General features: G+C 37.9%; 1 protein-coding gene and 1 pseudogene across 5 annotated transcripts in view; one reads left to right on the forward strand and one right to left on the reverse strand.

Annotated features, from left to right (window-relative positions):
- Positions 1-21885, forward strand: part of VPS45 (vacuolar protein sorting 45 homolog) — a 66929-nt gene that overhangs the window by 6633 nt on the left and 38411 nt on the right. For all 5 annotated transcript variants that reach the window (XM_086718076.1, XM_086718078.1, XM_086718079.1 and 2 more), the window contains exons 4-13: positions 473-552; positions 1853-1921; positions 2039-2176; positions 2608-2718; positions 4994-5128; positions 5715-5828; positions 6225-6392; positions 16101-16259; positions 16463-16570; positions 17389-17510. In XM_086718076.1, coding sequence (XP_086574202.1) covers positions 473-552; positions 1853-1921; positions 2039-2176; positions 2608-2718; positions 4994-5128; positions 5715-5828; positions 6225-6392; positions 16101-16259; positions 16463-16570; positions 17389-17510 — 1204 coding nt within the window. The remainder of the gene's footprint in view (positions 1-472; positions 553-1852; positions 1922-2038; positions 2177-2607; positions 2719-4993; positions 5129-5714; positions 5829-6224; positions 6393-16100; positions 16260-16462; positions 16571-17388; positions 17511-21885) is intronic.
- On the reverse strand, positions 3085-3526 carry LOC147578342 (large ribosomal subunit protein eL33 pseudogene; annotated as a pseudogene).

Raw genomic sequence — 21885 nt, forward strand, 5'->3', positions numbered from 1 at the left:
CTGCTATCCTCCAATGCCTACATAGTGGTCTTTTTTTTTTTTTTTAAGTATTATTATGGACTTATGGATTTAAACATATTTGTGCTACTCATTTCAGTTTGAAGGTGTTTGACTTTGACATATACCACAATGTATACCAAACTTCACTTAGTCATTAGGCTTTAACTGTCAAGCCCATTTACGTCTAATTGCAGCAGAGGTGATCTCCTTTGAATTTTTTTTTTTTAACGTTTTATTTATTTTTGAGACAGAGACACAGCATGAACGGGGGAGGGGCAGAGAGAGAGGGAGACACAGAATCGGAAGCAGGCTCCAGGCTCCGAGCCACCAGCCCAGAGCCCGACGCGGGGCTTGAACTCACGGACTGCGAGATCGTGACCTGAGCTGAAGTCGGCCGCTTAACCGACTGAGCCACCCAGGCGCCCCGAGGTGATCTCCTTTGAATCAGCCACAACTCATATGTCTGTTTCAGATTTCAGTAATGTGATCAGCAAGAGTGATGTGAAGTCATTAGCTGAAGCTGATGAACAGGAAGTCGTGGCTGAGGTTCAGGTAAACGTATTGGTCCTCTAACACATCTCTTGTTATTGGCCCTTTTTAAAGATTTGCATCTAAAATAAGAAAAGTGCTGTCTCAAGGGAGGCTGTTGATCAGACACAATAAATGTGCATTGCATCAAACTATTCTCATATTTAGAAAGTTTGTAAGAGGTATCAAATTGAGGGAAAACAAAATTAGAGGAATCAGTGCAAATAAGGAGATTGCACTGGTATTGGATCCTATTGCATGGATAAGGAGGGTTTCATAGGGTTGGGGACAGGGTCAGATATATCTTCTAGTTTTATGAACCACATTATAAGAATGTTCATCTACAGGGCTGTGTCTGATTGGAAAAGAATAGAAAGTAAAGGATGTGAGTGAGGTTTGTTAAAGTTCTGTTTGTGATTATTTTGCTCTGTCTGGGAGGTAAAAAGCATACTTTTGTCATTAGGTTAAAACTTGGTAACTTCTAAATATTTATTCTGCATGGTATAGAATACGTGGCATTAGAACATACCACGTTACCTTTTACTTAAACGCTTTAGTGTTCTTGGATACATTTATCACAAATGTTTGAATACATTTATCACCTAAGCGAAGAATAGGGCAGCAAATAAATGAGTTTTGGATTTTCAGAAGGATGTGCTAGGTGGTAAAGGAATGAAAAAGAATGACCTATTTTATTTTTATTTTTTTATTAAAAAAAATTTTTTTTTAATGTTTATTTATCTTTGAGAGAGAGAGAAACAGGATGCGAGTGGGTTAGGGGCAGACAGAGAGGGAGACGAAGAATCCGAAGCAAGCTCCAGGCTCCAAGCTGCCAGCACAGAGCCCAACGCAGGTCTCGAACCCACAAGCCATGAGATCATGACGTGAGCCAAAGTCAGACACTCAACCGACTCAGCCACCCAGGAGCCCCAAGAATGACCTATTTTAAATCATGTTCTGCCTCATGAGAATACACTGGATTAAAACAAAACAAAAAAAAAGAATACACTGAACAGCAAAGTTCTTTTTCATCTGTGTGTGACATTGTATATCCTATAGCAGTGTCTTAATTTTACTAATTGATAAATGTGCACAGAAGTCTCCAGAAATGTAATATTTATACTTCTACAACTTTGTTTTTTGTTTTTTAAAAGATTTATTATTATTGCTACTATTTTATAATTATTTTATTCCCCCACATTGCTCCCCCTGCATTTGCTCAAATTTGATTATATCACATAGTATTATATTACATATGAAAATGTTACTTTATCATCAGTTGGAATTTATGAAACAAATGACTGATCTTGTGCTTCGTTTGCAGGAATTTTATGGTGATTACATTGCTGTGAATCCACATTTGTTTTCCCTGAATATTTTGGGTTGCTGCCAGGTATGGAATGAAAGGATAAAAAAATAAGTTTATCAGGTGGGAGTTAATTCAGCAAGTAATTGGACTTGTAAGAAAAAATTCAAATATTTTCTCTGATAATATATTTTTAACAAAAAGGGTCGAAATTGGGATCCAGCCCAGCTATCCAGAACAACTCAAGGACTGACGGCTCTCCTTCTATCTCTGAAGAAGTGTCCCATGATTCGTTATCAGCTTTCATCAGAGTCAGCAAAGAGACTTGCAGAATGTGTTAAGGTATGGCTTTTTCTATCCCCAGTTCCAAAGACCATTCATTTCCTTATCATATTTCAGAAACTATAGGAATAGTTTATCTATAACCAATGAGGTGATATGTTAGGTTTACTGGCAAAGAGGTAGATATTTGTAATAAAAAACCAAAAGCAACAAATTAGAGCTGATATTCTTAGGCTTAACTCAAAAAAAATTTGCAAGCTATTTAACCTATTTTGATCCAGTTAAGCCATTGGTAAAATAGAGTTTTAAATACTAACCTCTTAAACAGGACGCTACCAGACGTTGTCAAGCTTTTGAATCCTTTTCTGGAAAGCTTATGAAGATGCAAAGAACTGTTGTTAAATGTGTATTTTATATATTAATTTTATGTTTATATCATCTCTGTCTGTAACTAATTGGTTGACCAAATCATCTTTCTGTATCATCCACAGCAAGTAATAACTAAAGAATATGAACTGTTTGAATTCCGGCGGACTGAGGTTCCTCCGTTGCTGCTTATTTTAGATCGTTGCGATGATGCCATCACCCCATTGCTAAACCAGGTGCAGAACCCTTTATTAGCATAATACAAATACAATTTCATGTGGTATTCATCAAAATGCCAATGTGGAAATGAACAATGTCATCCATGTATTCTCCTCCTTATTTTCAGCTTTTCTTTTTTTTGCCTTGTATTTCCTATAATTTTGGTATCAACCACGGTCATCTTCGATTCTTTCTTCTGCTTTATCCTTTCTGTCCCTTTCTACCACCACCTTCACCTCTAATCAAGGCAACTTCTAGGTTCTGTAGATTCTGCTTTTCCAGTGTCTATCTGCAATTTCCCATTCATACTGCTGTCACCTTGTCATAAACCCTTAATCTTTTATAAGATTACTGAAATAGTCATCTACTTGATTCCTCACTCTTATTTCTTATTTTCCTTTTTTATAAGAAAACAGATATACACTTTTATTTATTTACTTTTCAGTAAGTTTAAGTCCTTGAGGATACAGAATCACATGGATTCTGTGTCCAATGGCCTTAGCAGGTAGGTTGCTTTGGAACTGACATGAACCATGCTGCTGTTTCCTTGAATAGGAGCTACCTTTTCCTAGATTACTCTGGTTTTCTTCGTTTCGCCACCAGGAGTCACTGTGTTGTTCTTTTCTTGGTACACATAAGTACATCTCTTGCCTAGATAGAATTCAGTTTCATTCTGAGCATAAACACCTTCAGTTTTAAGAAGAGCTGTATGCTCCCTCTGGTTCTGGAGACCCTGCTTATGGTCAGCAAAAATGGCATTGGACCATAGCCTTCCAGGCATATTTGTCATTTTAGGAATCCTGTTCCCAGCAGGCCTTCACAGGCTCCAAGATTGCTGAAACAGAAGGGGCTTGATTCTCCACTTTTAATTTCTTCCCACTCTAATATATTCCACAGTGTTGTTAAATTTATTTATTTATTTATTTATTTATTTATTTATATGTAGAGAGAGAGCACGTGCGCTAGCGAGCACAAGTGGGGAAGGGGCAGAGGAAGGGAGAGAATCCCAAGCAGGCTCCACACTGCCAGCACGGAGCCCAATGGGGGGCTTGAACCAACAAAACAGTAAGATCATGACCTGAGCCGAAATCAAGAATTGGATGCTTAACCAACTGAACCACCCAGGCGTCCCTTAAATTATTTTCCTAAAGCACAGTTCTGATCTTTTTACTCTTGACTCAAAAATCTTCATTGCTTCCCATTTGCCTACTGGCTTAAATACAGACTCCTGAACTTGGCGTCTAAGAGCCTTGACAATATAGGCCCAACTTTAACCTACAGCTCAGGACACTTAACTGACTGAGCCACCCAGGTGCTCCAACTGATAATTTTAATTATAGAGTAAGTGCTAATGGTAGACGCATGCACAGGATGCTGCCTATGGAAGCATAAACATTTTGTTGTACTGAATTTACATACCCCAATGAAACTTGCTTTTTTAAGGATTCATTTAGCAAATATTTTCGGAAATTAAACACCTTCTTTTATAACCTCTTAAGTTCTTTCTTAATAAATCTATATTGCTTAAGATGAAATGTATAAATCTTTCTAGCATTTAGATTCTAGAGTTAGAGAGTAATTGGCTGGAAAATACTTAGTTTTGTCTAAAGGACCTAGGGCTAAAAGTAACCCATTCTCCATAAATGGTGAGAAGGCAAAATTTGGAGTTTCTCCTTTCCATTTTTGCCAAATAAGTTCACATTTTGTAAGAATGGAAACCAATCCTTCCTCACAATTCATGTTAAGGAAAAATAGGAAATAAAATGGATACAGAGGCAAGCTTCTGAATATGTGTGTTTTGATCAACTTACAAGGTTTTTTTCTGTTAATATTAGTGTTCCCAGGATAAATATAGCACCACTCAGATCTGCAAGAACACACTTCTCATGCTGCAGAAAACCACAGAAGCGTACAGGAAATGGTACAGCTTGTAACTGCAGTACCAATATAGCCCTATCTGTGAAGCCAAAAATATACTCTTAATTCACGGGCAAAAAGTAGAGCTAATGATAGATCTAATTTGTTTTCTTTCTATCAGGAATATTAATCTCGCTGCCCCTCTTCCAAAAGTGTAAACTCTAAAAGTATTTTGACTTTTAGTTTAACCAACTACAGTAAGTCTTAATGCTTAGTATAACACAAAGTATTAATAAAACTTGAACTAAATAAAGAGCCTCTGTGTAAAGAAGATTAGTTGCTAAGAATGTTACCAGTTTTTCTTTGTTTTCCTGAACATTTGCTATTTCCATGTTTTACCAGTTACCAATTTTTCTGTCCTACTTCTTCATTTAGTGGACATATCAGGCCATGGTCCATGAACTACTGGGCATAAACAACAATCGGATTGATCTTTCCAGAGTGCCGGGGATCAGTAAAGACTTAAGAGAGGTGGTCCTATCTGCTGAAAACGATGAATTCTATGCTAATGTAGGTTAAAATTTTTTTTCATTGTTTTTCATTATTTTTCTGTAAGAAGGCCGGTGTTGACTAATGTAGGTTAAAATTTTTTTTCATTGTTTTTCATTATTTTTATGTAAGAAGGCTGGTGTTGACTTGTTCGAATGAAAACAGGTATGGGATTTCATGGGGAAGGTTGTTGAAGCATCCTGTAGATAAACTGCATCTCAAGAGAAGGCAGAAGATTTGGATTCTGACCCTTTAACAGTTTTTTCCCATAGAAATCACATATTTAGTTTTATACTCTCAGAATTAGAACCCGATTTATTTACTTCCTTCCCTTCTGTAGCCCTTTGTGAGAATAGTAATGGCATTCATCACCCGTGTCCTGGCCAGTGTCCAGACTTGGTCATTATAATGGAATTTTCTTGCCTTTCAATTCTGTCTTTGGGATTCTTTCTCACTTCTTTTATTTTATTTATTTATTTATTTATTTATTTATTTATTTTTCAATATATGAAATTTATTGTCAAATTGGTTTCCATTTCTCACTTCTTTTAAATGATCTGGAAGTCAGACTCATTGCTGGAACTGTTTCCAACTTCCTTTTTCACAGAATATGTACCTGAACTTTGCTGAGATTGGTAGCAATATAAAGAATCTCATGGAAGACTTTCAGAAGAAGAAACCGAAAGAACAGCAAAAACTAGAATCAATAGCAGACATGAAGGTAAATTGAACATGTTCATGGATGACTAACATGCAAGACTTTGGAACTATTCATGTAAGCAATATTTCTAGAATATTCTCAGTCTGATTTCTGCCTACATTCATTTGTTTGGTTTGAAATAATTTTCTGTACTATTTCTCTTTAGGAAACAGTATAGTGAAAACTTCATAACAAGCCATGTACTTTTTTCCATTCTTCAGTCACATTTGGACTATTTAAAGAGTCAGTGTATTGACATATACCAGTTCTTATCTTCTTAAGCATAAACAAAATACCATGTGATTGGTAGATGCCTTAGTCTGGGCAGAACAATTCCTGTTTATTTTTTCCCTTCTTCATACATGTCTATCCTCAGTCAAATAACAGAACCCCCAATTGATGTCTTTCCCATGGCAGGCCTTTGTTGAGAATTACCCACAGTTTAAGAAGATGTCTGGGACGGTATCAAAGCATGTGACAGTGGTTGGAGAGCTGTCTCGGTTGGTCAGTGAGCGGAATCTGCTGGAGGTTTCAGAAGTTGAGCAAGAACTGGCCTGTCAGAATGACCATTCTAGTGCTCTCCAGGTATCTATTCAGTCCAATTTGATGAGCACCTACTGTGTGTAAGTCACTGTGCCAGGCAGAACAAGAGATACAAAGGCAAAAGTAATCCTTCTTCACTAACGTGGAATTTATTGTCTAACAAGGAGTTGAGACAAGAACACAGATTAATTTGATTTTAGATACAAGAGCCACAGGAGAAGAATAATGTGCAGTAGTAGAGGGTTCAGGCAGTTAATGAGTATTTAGGAGGGCATCCTAGGCTACTAGAAAGAATTCTAGACCAAAATCAGAAGATCTGGATTTTGGCCATTTGCCACTTACTGGCTTTGTGACCTGGAGCCGTTGGCTTATTTTCTGAGCCAGTTTCCTCATCTGTAAATGATATTTATCTCACAATGTTGTAAGGAAGATTTAAAGATGCAATATATATCAAAATGTATTATCTAAGTTTTTTATTATTGAACACTTGCTCTTTAGTCCATAAACATGTGAATGCCTGCTGCCTGTACATAGTGCTATAAGGATCCAGAGGTACGAAGAGGAAAAAGATACCATACTTTTCCTCAAAGAGCTCACATGATAGTAGGGGAGAAGGAAATTTAAACCAGGAATTACCATATGATAAGTGCTGTTATACTAGAGGTATTTACAAAAGGATATGGAAATACAGAGGAAGGACAACTGTTTTCCCTAAGGATGAGGCTTCTTAAAGAAGATGACATTAGATTGGGTCTGGACAAATAAGTAGGAGTGCACCAAACAGAGTAGAAGTGTACCAACCAGAGACAAGAGGGGAAATTCTTAGCAGAGATAATGCAGGCATGGAGATGGCGGGGGGCGAGGGGGGGTGGGTTAAGGGAACAGAGAATAATTCAATGTAGCTAGTGCAAGGTACAAGATGAGGAGTGGTCTTAGATAAGCCAGAAAGACTGGGGCCCGATTATGGCCACTGAAAGGAGATGGGGCTTTAATCTTAAAATGTTGAGAGTTACCAGAGGATTTTAGAAAAAAAGGGACATAATCAGACCCTGGCCTTAAGAAATTTGCAGCATTGTTGAAGGGACAAAACTAAAACACAAGAAACGCTTAGTGTTTTAAGGTAATATTTAATTAAGTCAAAATTGTGATGCTGACTATAATAAGATTGAGGTTATTGAGAACAGTTCCTTAGAGAAGATGATATTAAGATGGACCATCAAGAATGAACAGAATCTGGAGGAGGATTTCATTCAGGGTTAACAGAAAAGCAAAGATGCAAAAAAGTATGCAAAAAAGTAATAAGCAGTGTGAGAGTGGGTGTGGAAGAGAAATAGGAGATAAAATTGGATTGGTACACAGGAACCAGTTTATGAAGAAGCCTGTAAGAGGAATTTGCACTTGCTGAGATAAGCAAAGACATCCATTGTGGGGTCATTTGTAGAAAGTCGATATGATGAAAGCAGTATTTTAGGAAATTTAATCTAGTAAGGATGCTTTGGAGGTAAAAAAAAAAAAAAAAAAACAAGTTAGGCTGGTAGACTCATAGTGATAGTACTAAAAATGTACAGTAGGGGTGCCTGGGTGGCGCAGTCGGTTAAGCATCCGACTTCAGCCAGGTCACGATCTCGCGGTCCGTGAGTTCGAGCCCCGCATCCGGCTCTGGGCTGATGGCTCAGAGCCTGGAGCCTGTTTCCGATTCTGTGTCTCCCTCTCTCTCTGCCCCTCCCCCGTTCATGCTCTGTCTCTCTCTGTCCCAAAAATAAAAATAAAAAAAACGTTGAAAAAAAAAAATGTACAGTAAGGGCAAATCTGAGAGACAGTTCAAAGGGACAAAACAACAATTTAGCGACAGATTGGATATAAGGATAACAAGACAGAACTAATCCAATAATTCCAAGGCTCCTGAGAAATGACAATGTGGTATCACTGGCAATAAATAAGTCACTTGGGAATGAGAGTCCTTAGGGAGATGGCCATTTCTAAGGCACTCCCCATAAGAAGTACATTTCCTTATTTATAGGGCCCTGTATTCTATAACTTAGTATCTCTCTTTCCCGGCTGCAATTCAACTTTATAAAATAAAGCCAGTGTGGTATAATGGAAACAACACAGGCTTTGGAGCCAGACCATCCTGGCTTTTATTCTGTCTCTACATACCAGAGGTTTTTTTTGAGGAAATTACTTATTTTTCCCAAGCCTCAGGGATAAAGATTTGAAACTTTTAGATTTGTACCAGGATTCAGTGAAATATGCAAAATCCTTCACATATGATAGGTGCTTTGTAAATGTTGTTTCTTCTTCTCTAAGCATGTTTTAAACGTATGGTACAACCAGAACAAAGAAATCCATCCACCTGTGGTTGCTTTAGTTATAGCAAAGTCTTTACTGGGATTTATAGTTGTTACTTTTTAGTGTTTATTAAGATTTCCTCTGAAAACACCATCATTTTGAAAATCATAATGATGCTATTTGCTTTATATTTATGAAAAGTACTTCCGTCATCACTTTGAATTTTATCCCTTAAATCTTTTCAAAGAACTTTTAGGCTGGCTTTATTATTTTTTAAATTGTATTAAATTCTAATTCTTAAATAGATAATATAAGTACTTGGTTCACCAAAAGGAGTGTAGTAAAAACTGAGTCAGTTACCAGCCTCACATACACCCTTACAGTTGTTCTGTGGATGCAAGTCTGCATGAGTGAGTGTATCTCTCTCTTTGTTAAATTCAAATGATATCATACTGTACACATAGTTTTGCATTTTACTTTTTCACTTAACCACGTATCTCGGAGACTCATTCTCTTTTTATTTATTTATTTAAAAAAAATTTTTTTTTAACGTTTATTTATTTTTGAGACAGAGAGAGACAGAGCATGAACGGGGGAGGGTCAGAGAGAGGGAGACACAGAATCCGAAACAGGTTCCAGGCTCTGAGCTGTCAGCACAGAGCCCGATGCGGGGCTCGAACCCACGGACCGCTAGATCGTGACCTGAGCCAAAGTCGGCCACCCAACCGACTGAGCCACCCAGGCTCCCCTCATTCTCTTTTTAATCACTAAACAGTATTCCTTCATAAAGATGTATCACAATCTATTTAACTTGACCAACTTCTTTACTTTAAGCAATACTACTAATAATACTTCACAGTTGTTTTGTGGGTCTAATAGAAGTATTCCTATGAAAACTTTTTATTTTTCTCAATAAAATGAATTTTCTTCTCTCATTAAATAAAAACAAAATTTTGTCCTGTAATTAAATTTAAATTTCCTTCTGTTTCTTGGGGCACCTGAGTAGCTCAATTGGTTGAGTGTCCAACTCTTGACTTCAGCTCAGGTCATGATCTTGACTTCATGATCTTGACTTCAGCTAGGGTCATGGGATTGAGCCCAGTGTTGGATTCCATGCCGAGCATGGAGCCTGCTTAACATTCATTCTCTCTCTCTCTCTCTCTCTTTCTTTCTCTCTCCCCCCTTTCCCCTCTGCCCCTCCCCCCACTCATGCATGCTCTCTCTCAAATTAAAAAAAAAAATTAATAAATAAATTTCCTTCTGTTTCTTTATCATTTTATTTTTCTCTTTGAAACAATAGAACCAAACTTAATCACTAGCCAGTTTTAGTATCTTTATTTGTATCTCTCTACCATATGGAAAGCAGTTGGACAAGGTTACTATAATTCCTTGCCTGAAATCTTATTTCTTGTTCACTTTAAGAGATAAAAATAGATACTTTAAAATATGAATTCCATTTGTGGTCCACTTTATATCTTAAAAAGTTATCCTTTGAAGGTTTTCCTGCCCATGTTGTTAGGGTTTTACAGTGAGCAATTGATTTGGACTCCTCCACCATAAAAGATTTCTTTGGCAACATGATTTAAATAGTCTATGAAGGGAGCTTTTGTTTGGTAATGAGTAGATGCCAGGGGCCTGACCCCTAGATGGGTTATAGCATTCCTTGGCTTGACCTTGGATGATAATACATCATGAAGCAATGAATTGAGGTTTTTGAGTAGAATGGGGTTTGCTTTATTGAATAGTAACTATATCATAGTGAAGGAAAAAAATTCATATATTGCTAAAAATTAATCTATAAATTGCTTCCACTTCTAACCAGTCATCCTACAGGCTAACAAAAATTTGATTTAGAAGAATTTTCACTGGAACCAAACTGTAATGTACATCATTGAAACATATCCATAGCCTCAGTAAAGACTCATTTGATTAGTGAGGAAGATTTATTTTCATGCCATGAAGAGAAACATCTTCAGAAAGTAAGCAGTCCTCCAACTCCATGTCTCATATCATAGCTTTCATTTAGAAGGAGGAACTAGTCAGGGCACCTGGATGGCTTAATTGGTTGGGCGACCAACTTTGGCTTGGGTCATGATCTTGCAGTTTGTGAGATCAAGACCCACGTCGGACTCTGTGCTGACAGCTCAGAGCCTGGTACCTACTTCGAATTCTATGTCTCCCCCTCTCTCTACCCCTCCCCTGCTTGTGCTCTGTGTCTCTCTATCTCTCCATAATAAATAAACGTTAAAAAAATTAAAAAAAAAAAAAAAAAAGAAGGAGGAACTATTTTATATCCTTCTTTCCTGACCTTGGGTAAGAGATCTCAAATCATCCTATTACTGGTATAAAGACTCAATAAATGCTTGTTAGAAATATGAAGAGGACAGTTCTGTTTGAAGCAGTATAGAGTAGTGGCTAAGAGCTTAGGACTTTGATGGCTTGGGTTTGAAAATGATAACCACTCTAAGGCTTAGTCTTTTTGTCTGTAAACTGAGGAAAAAATCACAGTGCTTACTTTAAAGATTTTTCTGAGGATTCAGTGAGCTAGTACATATAAAGCACTTAATATTGTACCTGGTACTTACAACATTTAGTAAGTGGTAACTGTCATGATTATCAGTATTATTATCTGATGACACATTCTATTTTCTTTGTGGTATCCAGGACATGTTTTCTAGTCTACTCATCACCTCAGATCTCTCCCTGATTGCAGAAGGGTTTTTCTGCTTCTCATTAAAATCATAAGAAAATTGTTTGGGACACCTTGAGGTGACAATTTTACTTTCACCAATTAAGAATAAAAATGATCTTTTTCTGTATAAACCAACATTTAACTAGTGTTTCAGAAACAGTGTGGAACAGCAAAAGCTAATTTTTATATTGACTAGATATTAAGAAAAAGAATACTGACTCAGATGTATTACCAATCACTGGAATTGGGTCCTGCCTACTTTCTATCATTTTTCCTGAATAAGTTCTTTATAGTCCCACAACAGTGTTCTCTCAAACAGATTAGACTCATTTTTTTTTTTTTTATCATATCAGCATGTTGAAGGCTTCTGCCAATTTCATCTTGCCATTCTAATCTGCTGGCTTATAATGGTATTCATTGACAATTTTACTACAGTTTTGTAGTTTTATAGTTACTTGAGTATCTCAGATTTGCTGAAAAGTATAGAAATTGAGTAGATTTAAGATGAAAAAAGAGATAACAAGGTAGAGTTCTTACTCTTTCGGTTAAATTGAAGCAGAAATTAAGGACTATTTTTAGTTGTTGACTTCATCTGTGATTTGTACAGTGGCTTAACATGTAGCTATGTCATTATAAAAAACTTTTCTCGTTGTGTTATGTCATCCTAGTTTTGGTGGAAGAAAATGGAAAAGTAGCCCCAAACAATGGGAAGGATCTTTAAATATCAGAAAAGAAGAATTGTTTTTTAATTGATTTTTTTTGAGTGAACATTAGCTACTTTTTGAAACTTGACCTTCAGAGATAGTGCTTTTGCTTTTCTTTTCCTATTCCTTCATTAAACCTGTATGAATGTTAGAATTCAGTGAATTTTATGTTTGAATCCTGTCTTCTTAAGGGGACAATAGTTTTCTGTTTCTCTCGTTACTCAGCCATTGTTATTATGTGATGTATACTTTTCTCTCTTGAAAGTCTCAAGACTTATGGAAAATTTAATAAGAAAAGAGAAACCAGAAGTTCATTATGTAATTCACTCGTATTTCCAGCATATAAATACCACCATGTAGCAGATAACCTTCTATGTAATTAGAAGTCTCTCAGAATGTTTTCTCCCCTTCTCTGGTTAGTACCCTGGAATCTCAGTATAGTGTATGCCACTGTCAGTCAAGTTGATGAGTCAAGTAGCCATGAGTGAAATAGTTCAAAATTAAGTCAAAGGGTAACCTGGGATCCAGGCAGACAAAAAGGCCCTGCTTCTTCAAGGACTTACACAGCTGAAAGAGAGGAAAGAGCTTGTACCTACAGGTTTCTTCTCATGAGGAAATAGATAAGTCTAGCTGGAACACTGACCTGAGTCATGGGTTGCATCCTAAGGGCTCAAAAGTAAACAAAGTAGTCTACTCAAGTCATCCTGCATCAGATTCTGGCCCATGTCCTCAAGGGAGAACTAAGAGTCAAGCCAGGAACTCTAAATACGAGCACCAGATCTCAGGGAAGAGAAGTGGATTCTTTAATGGGAAAGAGCCAAGAGTCAGGATGCAAGTGAAAGTAATTAGAAAGGGAGCAAGTGGGAAGGGTACAGGCTGATTGCTGCAGTCTCTGTCCCGTACCAGTTCTGTGGTTTTATAGTTACTTGAGTGTCTCAGATTTGCTGAAGGGTATATAAATTAAGAAGATTTAAGGTAAAAAGACAGTGACTGCAAGGGCACAGAGTGAAACATTGGCCTATGAGAAAAGTGACAACAGAGATCGCAGATGGATGTTTTAAGCTTATGCTAAGTTGATTGAGATACATATGAAATTGGCTATTCTTACTTGATGGTAATTTGTACTCTGAAATGTCTTCGTAGTATGGTAGAAACTAGTGGCAAATTTGAACAGATATTCTAAGTAGTCTGTATTCTGTGACAGCTCTGGAAAGGGTACCACAAAAGAAAAAAAAAACAAGGAAATTCTTATGGCTGCAGGGTTTAAGTCTACAGAAGAGAAATTTCTTCCCTTTTGATCCCTTGAAGATGATGCTAGTGAAATCTTCACACAGAAAAGCAACAATAGGGATCCTCCCCAGAGAACATTCTACTTGGGAGACACCTGGGAGATGCCCCGTGTCATCACAGTCCCTCTTTGGTGTGAACAGAAGAGTTCTTAAACATTAGACCTGGTTGTTGTGAAGTATTAAAAAGATAAGGTATGTGAAAGCATCTCATAAGTTGTAAAGTTCCATTTGGATGTTGCTATGTCCTCAGAACCCAGTGCCCATCAAGGCTTTTGCCAGATTTTCAACCCAACCCATTTCTTTCTCTGATTTCCTTATTCCCATTAAGAGCATCTCCTCTTTTAGTCTCTCAGACTAATTCCAACACTTACTGATTGTTTAAGGCCTTTGGCAAATGTCACCTCCTTCATGAAGTCTTTCTTGATTTCTCAGCAAGCAGATGTACTTTTCGTCACTTTGTGTCCCCTTCCCCCCCCCCCCATTGCACTGATTCTCAGTTTCTGTTTCTTGTTTTGCTTTTTATATCTGTTTCTGTATTATAACAGAAAAACCTCCCACTGTGCAAAATCATGTACTAAAAATAAACCAGTTGGGGCACCTGAGCGGCTCAGTCAGTTAAGTGTCCCAACACTTGATTTTGGTTCAGATCATGATCTCACAGTTCATGGGATCAAGCCCCACATCAGGCTCTGCACTGCCAGCACAGAACCTGCTTTGGATTCCCTCTCTCCTCTCACTCTGTCCCTCCCCTACTCACACTTTCTCTCTCTCTCTCTCTCTCTCAAAAATAAACTTAAAAAAAATAAAAATAACCAAGTGTTCTGGGAAAATAGGGTTATAAGCAGGTCACTTAAAATCTGCATAACTTGGGGCGCCTGGGTGGCGCAGTCGGTTAAGCGTCCGACTTCAGCCAGGTCACGATCTCGCGGTCCGTGAGTTCGAGCCCCGCGTCAGGCTCTGGGCTGATGGCTCAGAGCCTGGAGCCTGTTTCCGATTCTGTGTATCCCTCTCTCTGCCCCTCCCCCGTTCATGCTCTGTCTCTCTCTGTCCCAAAAATAAATAAACGTTGAAAAAAAAAAAAAAAAATTAAAAAAAAAAAAATCTGCATAACTAAAAAAATCTATATAACTTTGTAATCAAAGCCCTAATAAAAACAATAACAATCCTAGTAAAAATATTAGCATGATTAAATCTCCACAGGCATTTGCACCTATAAATACACTCAGCCCATCCTTTGTAGCTTTCCTTATTCCTGGGGTTCATGATTTAGTCTTCACGATGTAAGGTTACAAAAACTTTTGTTTCTCATACAAACTAGTTGAACCAAAATTAAAAATATAATATGAGGATATCTGTCAGTTTGGGGCTGTTGTTTTGTTTGCTTTTTAACTCAGAGAAATATCTTTGCATCCTTTTCATTTGCGCTTGCCCTTTCCCCAGATAGCTTAATACAGTGGAATGTACAGCAGTCTTAAAGCTACAAACCAGCTACTTCTTGCAGAAAACACTTGTGTAGGATTTACATCCTTTTCTTAACATAGTGTCTTTAAAGAGGAAACTTGTCCCTATTCCTTTCTTAATATTAAAACACTCAAAAAACTACCCATAAAGCAATATGCCTTCTTGTTAAACTGACACTATTCCCATATTTTAATGATCTCATAGAGTTAAGGTGCTTTCAAGAAAATGCTCCGTAGCAGAATAGGCTATAAGTGTTTCATTCCCCTCCACCTCCTTGTCTGAACTCACTGAGGACAGAAACTGGGTCTAGCTCATCTCTGTATCCCCTCCAGTGCCTGGCATAGTGCCTTATGCTTAGAGGGAGATCACAAAGTATTTATTGGCCTGGATTAATTTATTCTGCTGCATAATAAATATAAATAGATACTATAGGGAAGTCCCTTAATGTGAGCATCAGCAAAACCTAAATGACTTTGTTGAGCTCCCTTTGCTGTCAGTACCTGCACTCTTAAAATCCTAAGTGTTCCGTTTAAAGATCCCGTGCTCTACATACTTGTATATCTGAAAGCCATGTTGAGACATAGTGTTCATCTGATGCTTCTTGGAGATTAAGCCCAGTCCCCCTACTCATCTCCATGTCACTGGTCAATCACTAACACTAGGCCATACTTGTTCAAGTCACCGGGTCAGTTCCTTTGTGAGCTGTATTGACTGAAATGGTACAAGTAGGGGCGCCTGGGTGGCGCAGTCGGTTAGGCGTCCGACTTCAGCCAGGTCACGATCTCGCGGTCCGTGAGTTCGAGCCCCGCGTCGGGCTCTGGGCTGATGGCTCAGAGCCTGGAGCCTGTTTCCGATTCTGTGTCTCCCTCTCTCTCTGCCCCTCCCCCGTTCATGCTCTGTCTCTCTCTGTCCCAAAAATAAATAAATGTTGAAAAAATAAAAATAAAATAAAATAAAAGAAATGGTACAAGTAATGTGTGTTCCTTGTTTCAGCAAGGAAACTGCAACCCTTCCTACCTGAGACCACAGATCAACTCATCAAAGGAAAGAAAGGAAGAACCATCCATTGTTCAATTCACTATTATCCTAAAGCAATTACAGTGGGAATTTTTTTCTTATTTGCTTCATATCTTAGGCAAAGGCATTTAATTTTCTGTAGTTGAAACAATGGCTGAACCTAGACCTGTACATTGCCATAGTGGTAATCTTAGTCATAAACTCAGATGCATCACTGCCATTCAATAGTTATTAGATCTAAGATATTACACCTGCCTCAAGTGAAGGGGAGATAAATGTCAGCTCTCTCTTTTTTCAGAATGTAAAGAGGCTCCTGCAGAACCCCAAAGTGACAGAGTTTGACGCTGCCCGCCTAGTGATGCTTTATGCTCTACATTATGAGCGACACAGCAGCAACAGCCTGCCAGGACTAATGATGGACCTCAGGAATAAAGGTGTTTCTGAGAAGTATCGAAAGGTAACCAAATCTGTATGTTAATCCCACCAAATAGGTAGTAACATTCTTAGCTCTGACAGAGGAGAATTACACTGTTTTACTTAATAAAAATGTATAATTCTGTCCTCTCATGTCCTCATTTCCTTAATAAAGGTATTTTCTTATGAAATGGGTCTCCTTATCCCCAAGCAGTAAGAGATAGTTTCTCTTTTTTCTCCTTATAGCTTGTGTCTGCAATAGTTGAATATGGCGGTAAACGGGTCAGAGGAAGTGACCTCTTCAGCCCCAAAGACGCTGTGGCTATTACCAAACAGTTCCTCAAAGGATTGAAGGTATGGCATGTCCTCTGGGCTTTCCTAAAGGAGAAACCGTTGAAGCCCCTACAGCTGAGAGCGAATAAATACAATCTTCAAAGCAACTTCAGGATTGTTGCTGACTTAGTACTGTGTCAATTTAATGAAATTAAAGCAGACATCCTCCTGAAAGCCTTTTCTTCAAATACTTTCTATATTGGAGCAGCATCAGCATTGGACCAAACAGCCAAATAGGGAATAACGAAATATTTCTAGGAAATACCCAAGAGTAAAAAGACAGACAGTTCTGTTAGTCATGGCCATTTTACTCCATTTGTTTATAATTCAAGGTTTGTTTGGTATCTTTTCTTTGAACGAAGTTAAAGATAAAGGAAACAATTGTAGATCTTTTAAGAATACTAAACCATTTTCTTAAGATGGGAACAAATTAGTTTTAATCTGCAAGCCTTTCTTAGGTTTCCTGAAATGTTTCTGTTTTCCTGAGTGTTTCTAGAAAGGAAAACGTGTTTTCCTTTTATTTGCTCCACCTGTCATATAACATTTTCACAAAAGGATGAGATTCACTGAAGAGATGATAAAGGATTTAAGCCATTCCATTTTTAAAATTCTTCTTTAATAGCTAGGTTTAAATTACAGTATTTTTATGAGATTGGAACATTTCTGATTGATGAAAAGAAATTTTTTAATGATTTAACCATAGCATTCTTCTAAAATTCCTATTTGAATCTATCCCATGAAAAACCTATTGAATGCATGTCCTTTTCTGATGAGTATTATTAACTCTTATATTACACATTTCCCAAAAATGATATAAGAACCATCTTTCCCTGTCTTAGGGAGTAGAAAATGTGTATACTCAACATCAACCTTTCCTACATGAGACCCTGGACCATCTCATCAAAGGAAAGCTTAAGGAAAACCTGTACCCTTATCTAGGCCCCAACACACTCAGAGACAGGTAAGACAACCAAGATATTCATAATAAAGACCATAAACACTAAGAAAATAGGAAATGTAGAGTGATGTAAGAGACTACAATTAAGATTATATTGTGCCACTCCTCCTCCCTTGTTGTTTCAGTTCTGAGATTCATTTTGGTTTTATGTGTGTCCAAGTTAGCTATAAATTCACTTGCTAGGCCTGAAACATTATTTCTTTCGGAACAAAGAAACAGGTGTTTTAGAGTACCCCCAAATACTTGCATTCTGTCCTTTCATATCAGATGACTTCACTTATGCCATTTAAGGTTCAGTTCCATGGCATTTCACATTTGGACTTTCAAACATTAAAGCCAAAAATAGATTTGCGACTTGATTGCCATCCAGAGCAGGTTGTTACTATTTTGGGGGAGGACTGGACTTTGCCACATGTGGCCAGCATACAAACAGAGCTAATTAGCAAAGGCCATTTGTTACATAGAAGAAAAGGATGGCTTGCTTTGGGGGTATTAACTGAAGGAAGCAGTTTTAATCCAGTGGTTTGTTAGTTTTAATAAAAACAAAACTCCAGAACAACTTACTTAGACAACCTGAAATTTGAAATATACACAAAGTCTACGTTGTTAGAAATTATATTCTTGTATATTTTTTCTATTGGAACTTCATGTTATAAAGAGCCTGATATATGTAATGGAACCCTATTGGATAGATTGATGTGAGAATTGTTACTATTGATAGAATTCTTCTGTTATTTTAGCTAATCATAATCTAAGAGTCTTGGAAGAATAGTGTTTTATAAATACAATAAACTTCTGAAAGGAGAAGAATGTTTTGAGGTACATAGATAACTCTTTTATATGATAAAATGTATTCTTTTTCCATTTTGTTCCTTTAAAATAAAAACTGTAATTTGGTAACAACAGAAAAAAAATCTTTTTAAAAAAATCCAAGGTTGAGAGGCAGAATATCTGGGCCTAAATTCAAACCGTACATTCATTCAGATAAAATGTTTAAGGACCTTGACATCAAGATGTAGAACTGTCAGCTAAGCGGAAAGAATGAAAACCAGCCTAAAGCTATTCACCTATCTTAGAGGCTTTCTGAAAAACAGTATAACTCTGGTGCCTGGGTGGCTCAGTTGGTTAAGCATCTGACCTTAGACTTCGGCTTGGGCCATGATTTCATGGTTCCTGGGATCGAGCCCTTCGTTGGGCTCTATGCTGACAGTGCAGAGCCTGCTTGAGATTCTGTCTTCCCCTCCCTCCCATGCATGCATGCTCGTTCTTGCTCTGTCTCTTTCTCAAAATAAATAAACATTTTTTATATAAAATTACATTAAAAATAGAATTTAAGATTCTCTCTCTCCCTCTCCCTTCCCCCACTCATGTGCACTCTCACTCTCTCAAAAAAGAAAAACAGTATAACTCTATTAAATAGCTTTCTAATTAATACGATAAAAGTAAAAATACTACTTTTTTAATGAATTTCATATAAGAATTATCAAACAGGAGCGCCTGGGTGCTCAGTCAGTAAAGCCTCTGACCTCATCTCTGGCCATGATCTCATGGTTCATGAATTTGAGCCCTGCATCGGTCTCTGTGCTGACAGCTCAGAGCCTGGAGCTTGCTTCAGATTCTCTGTCTCCCTCTCTCTCTGCCCCTCCCCTGCTCAGGCTCTGTCTCTCTCTCTTTCTCTCAAAAGTAAATAAATGTTGGGGCGCCTGGGTGGCGCAGTCGGTTGAGCGTCCGACTTCAGCCAGGTCACGATCTCGTGGTCCATGAGTTCGAGCCCCGCGTCGGGCTCTGGGCTGATGGCTCAGAGCCTGGAGCCTGTTTCCGATTCTGTGTCTCCCTCTCTCTCTGTCCCTCCCCCATTCATGCTCTGTCTCTCTCTGTCCCAAAAATAAATAAACGTTGAAAAAAAAAAAATTTAAAAAAAAAAAAAAAAGTAAATAAATGTTTTAAAAAATTAAAAAAGAAAAAGGATTATCAAACAAACAATTAGCTACTTATTGTTAAAGGGACACCATATACCACCAGAACAGTATATTGTGTATGATTAGTTCATAACAGCAAACCTTTCTAATTTGGGTGATTCACTTCCAAACAAAGCTCAGAATGATGTTCTGCCAACAAAATGCACCTTTCTGAGTTGTCAGCCTCTGTTAGCATTTGTCACTATTACCTAAATACAAATACAGTTAATAATTCAATTGCTCCATCCTTTTATGTAACAAATATTTATTGAGTGCCTTCAATATGTCAAAAACTGTTGTAAATGCTGGGGAAATAGAAGTGACAGGAAAGACAAGTTACCTGCCCTTAAGGAACTTACATGCCAGAGACAGTAAACAAATAAAGAATATAATTTGAATGAGACAAGTGCTACGGAAATGAATAGGGTAATAAACTACAAAGTAACTTTGTAGAGGTGAGGAGGGCTGCTTTAGATGGAGAGAACCTCTCTGAGGCAATGATATTTAAGATTAACTTTGAATTATAAGACAGAGCTAATCACAAAATGATTAGGAGAAAAAGCATCCCAAGCAGAGGGAATGTCAGAGCAAAGGCCTCGAAGAGAGAACTTGGCAAGTTGATAGAACAGAATGAAGCCCAGTATGGTTGGAGCAAAGCGAGGAAGGGGGAAAAAAGTGGAAAAAATAAATGGGGGCTACATGACATAGGGTCTTATAGGCCCTGGTTAAGAGGGGTTTTAAATTTTAAGTGTCATAGGGAACTGTTGAAGAGCTTAGCATGTAAGTGACATGAACTGAATTACTTATTAAAGATCACCTTGTATGAGAATGGATTTTTTTTTTCTTTTGAGAACAGATTTTTGAAGGCAAAAATAGAAGCAGGGAGACTACTTAGGAGGCAGTTTTAATAGTCCATGTAAGGAGTGAAAGAGGTTTGGATAGGAGGCTGGGAGAGAGACTCAATGGACTTACTTAATGGAGTAGATTGATGGGACAAGGTAAAAGAGAAGTCAAGAATAACTCTCAGGTTTTGGGGGGAATCAAGTTGTTAAGTTGCAGATGCCAATTAGATAACCAAGATGAAATGTTAGATACCAAATTGGGAGTCAACGGGGTTTTGGTAATATTTAAAGCTACAGGATATAATATATATAAGATCACTTAGGGAGAGAACATAGAAAGAGAAAAGAAGAGAGTCCAGGACTGAGCATTGAGTGGAAGACGTGGAGCCAGAAATGGACACTGAGGAGGAGACAGAAAGGTAGAAGGAAAACCAGGAGAGCTTGGTGTCATAAAGACCAAGAAGTAAGTGGTAACCCAAGTCTAGTCTTCTGAAGAGGTAAAGCTAAAAACAGTGAAGAATCCATCAGATTTGGCAACATGAAGAAGGTCTTTGGGGACCTATTCCCCAGTTTCAGTGAGCTTGGAAACCTAATTAGGGTTACGGGATATAAGGTAAAATAGAGATAACAAATGTATATAACACTTTAAAAAATTTTTTTCATGAAGGTGTCAGAGAAATGTAGATGGTAGCTAGGAGAGAGTGTGGGCTCAAGGGTAAGAGAGCTAGAGCATTCCTAATGAGATTAGAATCTGATAAGAATTATTCTAAAGAGGCACGCCTGGGTGGCTCAGTCAGTGAAGCGGCCGACTTTGGTTCAGGTCATGATCTCATGGTCCATGAGTTTGAGCCCCGCGTCAGGCTCTGTGCTGACAGCTCAGAGCCTGGAGATGCTTCGGATTCTTTGTGTCTCCCTCTCTCTCTGCCCCTTCCCTGCTCACACTCCGTCTCTCTCTCTCTGTCAAAAATAAATAAACATTAAAAAAAAAAAAAAGAATTATCCTAAGCAAAGTAGAAAATACAAAAGAGAAAGAAGAAGAGCTGAAATGAAGCCTAAAGGGAATCCAGAGCATAAGCAGAGGAGCCTTTGGAAGCAGAGGTACTTTTTTTCTTCTGAGCAGTTTTGATGGTGAGAATATGGGGCCAGCTTATCTGATTGCTTGTATTTTCTCAGGAAAACATGATGTCAGGTGATCAGCTGAGGTAGTGGGTAAAAAGAAAATACTGTGAAACTCAACTTGCAGGATAGGAATAAAATTTACTAGGGAAATGTAAGTAGGACTTCTAGCCAAATTGAGTGCCCATTAGAGTTTTGTGGTCATTAATTTAAAATAGAGTCCATGAGGGGTGCCTGGGTGGCTCAGTGGGTTAAGCATCCAACTTCAGCTCAGGTCATGATCTCACGGTTTGTGAGTTCGAGCCCCGCGTCCAGCTCTGTGCTGACAGCTCAGAGCCTGGAGCCTGCTTCGGATTCTGTGTGTGTCTCTCTCTCTGCTCCTCCCCCTGCCCTGCTCATGCTCTGTCTCTCCCAAAAATAAATAAGCATTAAAAAAATTTTTTTTAATAAAATAAAATAGAG

The sequence above is a fragment of the Puma concolor genome, chromosome C1 (genome assembly GCF_028749965.1).
Source record: "Puma concolor isolate L17-30 chromosome C1, mPumCon1.1.hap2, whole genome shotgun sequence".
Classification (NCBI taxonomy): domain Eukaryota; kingdom Metazoa; phylum Chordata; class Mammalia; order Carnivora; family Felidae; genus Puma; species Puma concolor.